General features: G+C 63.0%; 1 protein-coding gene across 1 annotated transcript in view; it reads left to right on the forward strand.

The window, feature by feature from the left end:
- The first annotated feature begins 770 nt into the window (after positions 1-770).
- Positions 771-6,477, forward strand: part of EPHB6 (EPH receptor B6) — a 7,387-nt gene continuing 1,680 nt past the window's right edge. The window contains exons 1-12 of the mRNA XM_077747887.1: positions 771-843; positions 1,138-1,346; positions 1,613-1,677; positions 1,873-2,626; positions 3,350-3,505; positions 3,878-4,234; positions 4,345-4,469; positions 4,625-4,787; positions 5,033-5,147; positions 5,441-5,670; positions 5,786-6,033; positions 6,291-6,464. Of these exons, the coding sequence (XP_077604013.1) occupies positions 1,238-1,346; positions 1,613-1,677; positions 1,873-2,626; positions 3,350-3,505; positions 3,878-4,234; positions 4,345-4,469; positions 4,625-4,787; positions 5,033-5,147; positions 5,441-5,670; positions 5,786-6,033; positions 6,291-6,464 (2,496 nt within the window). The 5' untranslated portion in view covers positions 771-843; positions 1,138-1,237. The remainder of the gene's footprint in view (positions 844-1,137; positions 1,347-1,612; positions 1,678-1,872; positions 2,627-3,349; positions 3,506-3,877; positions 4,235-4,344; positions 4,470-4,624; positions 4,788-5,032; positions 5,148-5,440; positions 5,671-5,785; positions 6,034-6,290; positions 6,465-6,477) is intronic.

A 6,477-nucleotide genomic window follows, 5' to 3' on the forward strand; every position in this document is an offset into this window, starting at 1 on the left:
CGGCTCAGGTCGTGATCTCACGGTTTGTGAGTCTGAGCCCCGAGTCGGGCTCTGTGTTGTCAGCCTAGAGCCAGGAGCCTGCTTCGGATTCTCTGTCTCCCTCTCTCTGTTCCTGCCCCGCTCGCACTCTGTCTCTCTCTCAAAGATAAATGTTTAAAAAAAGGATACAGTCCCTAAAGGACAAACTCTCAGAAGTGAAGTTGCTAGCTAGACATCGCCAAACGTCCTTCCAAGAGGAAATACCCGTGTGAACTCAGAAGCACCATGAATCTAGACAGCCTGCTTCTCATACTTTCCTTAACCCAAGGCATTTTTAATCTCCTACGACAAGATGGCATGCCTCTGTTGTTTCCCCAGTCTGTCCTTTCATTGTGAGCAAACTAGACGCATTTTTTCATCTATATGGCATACATTTATTTTTCTGTAAGCCATAGAAGTGTGCCCCGTGTGGACAGAGGACCTTTGTTCACAAATGTAGGCATGCCAGACCCACAGATCCCTACCCCTTCTCTATGCCGGCTCTCTTACCAGACGGCATCTTTACGCCTATGCTCTCCGTGTGTCTGTCCCCCACCCTCCCTCCCGTCATACCCCACGGCTCTTTCCTGTGCTGCCTCTCGCTTCACTGCCTCTTTGCAACGTCTAGGGTGTCCAGGTCTGATGTGGGTCAGGAGGTGTTGGGGGGGTGAATCATGTGTCCTTAGGGAAGGAGCAGCTTTCTATTATTCTCGTTTTAATGAGAAGAATCTTCTGATTTCCTATGCAGGGTGACCGTAGGAGGAGGAGAGGAGAGGAAATGAAGAGAAAGAACTGAAATAGCTCCTTCCAGAAGAAAAGAGTAAGGTTGGCCCAGAACTACCCTGTGCTCTAAGAGGGAGGGCTGCAAGAAATGTTCAGAGATGGCTCACCTGTGGGAAGGAGGGAGGGAGTGACCCGTCACGTGGCCCTCTGAGATGGCGGACGTGGCACAGGTCGGGAGAGAGTCGGCTTCCTACAGACCCTTACCCCGAGGTTGGTGCTGGGGTGGTTCGAGAGCCACATGACAGGACGCAGAGTCAGGATGTGGGGTCTGGGCCATCTGTGGAGCCACGGGGTTCCCTGCCACCTGCCTCTTCTGGTCCTGTGGTGTCTCCCTAGGAAACAGGCTCGGCAGCAGACCCCCAGTCTTACAAAGCAGCAGCCCTGCCCGGGAGCAGGGTGGTGGCCAGGGCAATGGTGGGAGCCCCGAAGACGCCCCATGGCTGCTGAGGGGGCCGCCCAGTCAGGGAGCAGAGTGGCGGGGGGGGGGGGGGGGCNGTGCAGTCTCTGGGTCCTGGGGCTGGCGTCCTCAGTTCTGGCTCTGGAAGGTAAGAGGGAGGGGAGCCTGGAGAATTCCCTACCTGCCAGGGAAGTGGGAGAGATTCAGAAAGGGCAGAAAAGCGTGACGACGTCAAGAAGGGGACAAGTACGGGGAAGGTTTCAGAGAAGGGCTCCTGACAGACAGCTGTGTCCCTGCTGGTGAATTCGAAGGACCAGGGAGGGAAAGTCCTGTCTTCCCCGTGGGAGTGTCGTGAGGGTGAGCAGTACCGGCTGGAGGCTTGGCCGTTGAGCGCCCCTTCTTATCTCTGGGCAGAGGTGCTGCTGGACACCACCGGAGAGACCTCGGAGATTGGCTGGCTCACCTACCCACAAGGTGGGGTGAGTGTCACTCTGGCATTCCCGACCCCAGGGCACCTCCCCGACCCCGCTCCTGGAGCGTGGGATGTGGGAAGGGATCCCTGAGTAGAGGCTAAAGGGGTAAGACTCGTTCTCCCTGGAGGACCGGGACTTCGGGGTATACTTACCCTGCTCTCCCTGCGGCTAATGGCGTCTTCCCGTCTGCGCCCCCTGCAGTGGGACGAAGTGAGCGTTCTGGATGACCAGCGACGCCTGACTCGCACCTTCGAGGCGTGCCACGTGGCAGGGGCCCCTCCAGGCACCGGGCAAGACAACTGGCTGCAGACACACTTCGTGGAGCGACGAGGAGCACAGAGGGCACACATCCGACTCCACTTCTCCGTGCGGGCATGTGCCAGCCTGGGCGTGGCCGGAGGCACGTGCCGGGAGACCTTCACGCTTTACTACCGCCAGGCGGAGGAGCCCGATGGCCCCGACGGCGTTTCCTCCTGGCACCTCAAACGCTGGACCAAGGTGGACACCATCGCAGCGGACGAGAGCTTCCCGGCCTCCTCGGCGTGGGCCGTGGACCCACACGGCGCCGGGCAGCGGGCCGGGCTGCAGCTCAATGTCAAAGAGAGGAGCTTCGGCCCCCTCACCCAGCGTGGCTTCTACGTGGCCTTCCAGGACACGGGGGCCTGCCTGGCCCTCGTGGCGGTCAAGCTCTTCTCCTACGCCTGCCCCTCCGTTCTACGCGCCTTTGCCTCCTTCCCTGAGACGCAGGCCAGTGGGGCCGGAGGCGCCTCCCTGGTGGCCGCTGTGGGCACGTGTGTGGCTCACGCGGAGCCAGAGGAAGATGGAGCGGGGGGCCAGGCAGGGGGGAGCCCCCCCAGGCTGCACTGCAATGGGGAGGGCAAGTGGATGGTAGCCGTTGGGGGCTGCCGCTGCCAGCCAGGGCACCAGCCAGCCCGCGGAGACAAGGCCTGCGAAGGTGAGCTGCCGCACCTGTACACTTGCCCGAGGTCTCCCCACCTGTCCCCCAGCCTTTGCTGAATACCCCACACTTCACTTTTGTCCCCAAAAGGTCAGGAATCAGCTGTTTTAGGAGAAGACTCTTGTTTTCTCCAGACCGATTTTCTAGACCACACAAATTTGGTGTCATGTGCTCATCTCGAATTTCTGGAACCTTCTGGAGACTTCCATAGTGCTGAGCCTCCTAGGGCTGCAGGCCTGGGAAGTGGTGGAGATCACGCTCCTGGGTTATCTGGGGCTGGATCCTTTGTCCTCTTTGCCACGTAATTAGGAAGGGATCCTCACAGGGCCAGGTGACCAGGATGCAGGTAGGAGAAGGCAGTGGATACCAGCCGAGGGGAATGCTTCCGTTGCAGGGTAGAGGCTGCGGAAGGCCTCTGCAGAGGGAGGCTACGCAGTCAAGCCAGACACCTATATCAGGGGCTTGTCCCGCTCATAGTCCCCACTGCACCTCACTTTTCCATTGATGGAAATCCAGTTCCCACCCCCAGTGACCAGATGGAAGTAATCTGCCTGAGTGAGGGGAAGAGGGAAGAGCGGGGTGGGAGGTAGGTCTCAGCAGGAAAGCAGAGACTCCCCTGGGGAGTGGCAGGCTGGGAGGGTGCCTCTGTGACGGGCACGGGGGCTCCAGAGGCGGCGAGATGGGTGAACCTGACGTCCTCACCCTGTTCCTCCCCTGCAGCCTGCCCTGCGGGCTCCTACAAGGCCGTGGCTGGGAACGCCCCCTGCTTGCCCTGCCCAGCCCGCAGCCACGCCCCCGACCCTGCGGCCCCTGTTTGCCCCTGCCTCGAGGGCTTCTACAGGGCCAGCTCCGACCCCCCAGAGGCCCCCTGCACTGGTGAGTCTCCCGGCAGCCCAGGGGGTAGAGATGGGACTGGGGGCGGGCAGAGAAGGGGAGCCCGAGGGCTACACAGTGGGGCTGGTGTGCATCTGCAGTGACTTTTCTCCTGTTCCCTCATTTTCTCCCTCCCTGCTACACCCTCCTCCTCACCTTGACCCCGTCTGCACTGGCCCACCTCCACCCCCTCCTCCTGCCGCCTCTGCTTTGTGGCCCCACCCCATGCTCTCTGTCTCCTCCTCTCTGGGCTCCCCTGCCTCCTTGGTCCTCATCACCCCCACCCCTCCTCCCTCACCTCTACCCCCACCCCCACGACGACTCCTTCCTTCCGTGGCCCTCCTCCATGCCCCGCTCCCCCACCGGCCTTCCCAGGCCCGCCTTCGGCTCCTCGGGAGCTTTGGTTCGAGGTGCAAGGCTCAGTGCTCATGCTGCACTGGCGCCTGCCTCAGGAGCTGGGGGGGCGAGGGGACCTGCTCTTCAATGTCGTGTGCAAGGAATGCGGAGGCCACCAGGAGCCTGGCACGGGCACCCCGGGCGCTTGTCGCCGCTGCAGGGATGAGGTGCACTTTGACCCCCGCCAGAGGGGCCTGACTGAGAGCCGAGTGTTAGTTGGGGGCCTCCGGGCACATGTGCCCTACGTCCTGGAGGTGCAGGCTGTGAACGGGGTGTCAGAGCTCAGCCCCGACCCTCCCCAGGCTGCCGCCATCAATGTCAGCACCAGCCACGCAGGTGAGCCTTTTACTCTGCCTGATGCCTTGCCCGGCCTCCGGAGAGCCCCTTCCCCCTTCTCCTGCTGCCTAGACCGCTGGAAACCCTCCTACTAACCCCCCACACTCCAGTTCCCTCTGCAGTGCCTGCGTTGCACCAGGTGAGCCGGGCATCCAACAGCATCACGGTGTCCTGGCCACAGCCAGACCAGACTAACGGGAATATCCTGGACTATCAGCTCCGCTACTATGACCAGGTGGGGGGGGGGTGGTGTCCAGCAGGGCTGGGGGAGCTCCCCGTGCCCCACCGTGGGGACAGGTGTGGGCGAGAGGTGCCGGGAAGCCTGAGGGGTGTGAGCAGGGGTGACGGTCTGGGCCTGGGCAGCAGTGAGTGAACGGCTGTCACCCCCAGGCAGAAGATGAATCCCACTCCTTCACCCTGACCAGCGAGACCAACACGGCCACGGTCACGCAGCTGAGCCCTGGCCACATCTATGGCTTCCAGGTGCGGGCGCGGACCGCCGCAGGCCACGGCCCCTATGGGGGCAAGGTCTATTTCCAGACGCTGCCTCAAGGTGAGAGGAAGCCTGGATGGGGAGGGGGCAGCGCCGGGAACGGTGAGGAGAGGCCAAGGGCCCTCCAAGCCTTGAACCCTCACCCAGCACCCTCCAGACTAGAGGCTGAAGAATAGTCCCGGGGCCAAGAGGCTGGCCTTTGGGTGTGTGGGCGGCCATGAGCAGGTGCAGGGGGGGCGGGGTATGTAAGTGTGTGTGCAGGGGAGGCCTTACCCACGTGTGATCCTGGGTGGCTGGTTCCGCAGGTGAGCTGTCCACCCAGCTGCCCGAGAGACTCTCCTTGGTAATCGGGTCCATCCTGGGGGCCTTGGCCTTCCTCCTGCTGGCCGCCATCACCGTGCTGGCTGTTGTGTTCCGGAGGTGAGCCCCTCCCAGCCGTGTCCGACCACCACTCACCCCGCGGCACAGCCCCACATCTTGGCAGCCCCACAGCCCACTGAAGAACCCCCCACCAGCGCCCGCCTCCCACCACCCGGCCCTTTCCCGTGGGGCCCGTGCCCAGGTGGGAAGGAAGGATCCCTGTCTGGAGGGTGGCCTGCATGGGGGCCGAAATGGGGGAGACACAGGAGTGAGTCATTCCAGGACTCTGGTTTGTCCTCAGGAAGCGGCATGGNGGGGCCGACCACAGCAGGCAAGGCCAGCTCTCCCCCGAGGTTGAGGGGAAGCCCTGGCTACCGCCTTTGTAGGGAAGAGGGCACGCCCCGGGTGTGCGGGCAGCCTGGCCCTGCACCGCGCCCTCCTAACGCACCCCATTTGCCTACAGGGATTGGGGTGAAGTATTACATCGACCCCTCCACCTACGAGGACCCCTGCCAGGCCATCCGAGAGTTTACCAGGGAGGTGGATCCTGCATATATCAAGATCGAGGAGGTCATAGGGGCAGGTGTGCGGGGGCAGAGGCAGGGGATGCGAGGGCCCGGGATCCCATCTCACCGGGGCAGGGCACCCTGAGCGCCAGCCCTTCCTCCACACTCTCCGCCCTACACCTGTTCTCCCAGGCTCCTTTGGAGAAGTACGCAGGGGCCGCCTGCAGCCCCGAGGACGGCGGGAACAGGCCGTGGCCATCCAGGCCCTGTGGGCTGGAGGCGCCGAGAGCCTCCAGATGACCTTTCTGGGCCAGGCTGCGGTTCTGGGCCAGTTCCAGCACCCCAACATCCTGCGGCTGGAGGGCGTGGTCACCAAGAGCCGGCCCCTCATGGTGCTGACGGAGCTCATGGAGCTGGGTCCCCTGGACAGCTTCCTCAGGGTCAGTCCAGCCTGGGGGCGGGCCGGAGGGAGGCCTTGGGTCCAGGGAGGTTTACAGTTCTCAGCTGTCCCGGACACAGGAGACAGAGCCCTGTCTCTTTGCTCCCCCAGCCCCGCTGGTCTTCATCCTTCATTCCCAGGCCATTTTCTGGTTCCCCGATCCCCACTCCCGCTCACACTAACCCCTGCCGGGCTGTGCAGCAGGCCAGGGATTCGCGCCCCGCTGCTGGAGGCTGAACCCTGCGCCCTGCCCCTCAGCAGCGGGAGGGCCAGTTCAGCAGCCTGCAGCTGGTGGCCATGCAGCGGGGAGTGGCCGCGGCCATGCAGTACCTGTCCAGCTTCGCCTTCGTGCACCGTGCCCTCTCTGCCCACAGCGTGCTGGTGAACAGCCACCTGGTGTGCAAAGTGGCTCGTCTCGGCCACAGTCCTCAGGTGAGAGCACTGA

The sequence above is a fragment of the Crocuta crocuta genome, unplaced genomic scaffold (genome assembly GCF_008692635.1).
Source record: "Crocuta crocuta isolate KB4526 unplaced genomic scaffold, BGI_CrCroc_1.0 scaffold682, whole genome shotgun sequence".
Taxonomy (NCBI): domain Eukaryota; kingdom Metazoa; phylum Chordata; class Mammalia; order Carnivora; family Hyaenidae; genus Crocuta; species Crocuta crocuta.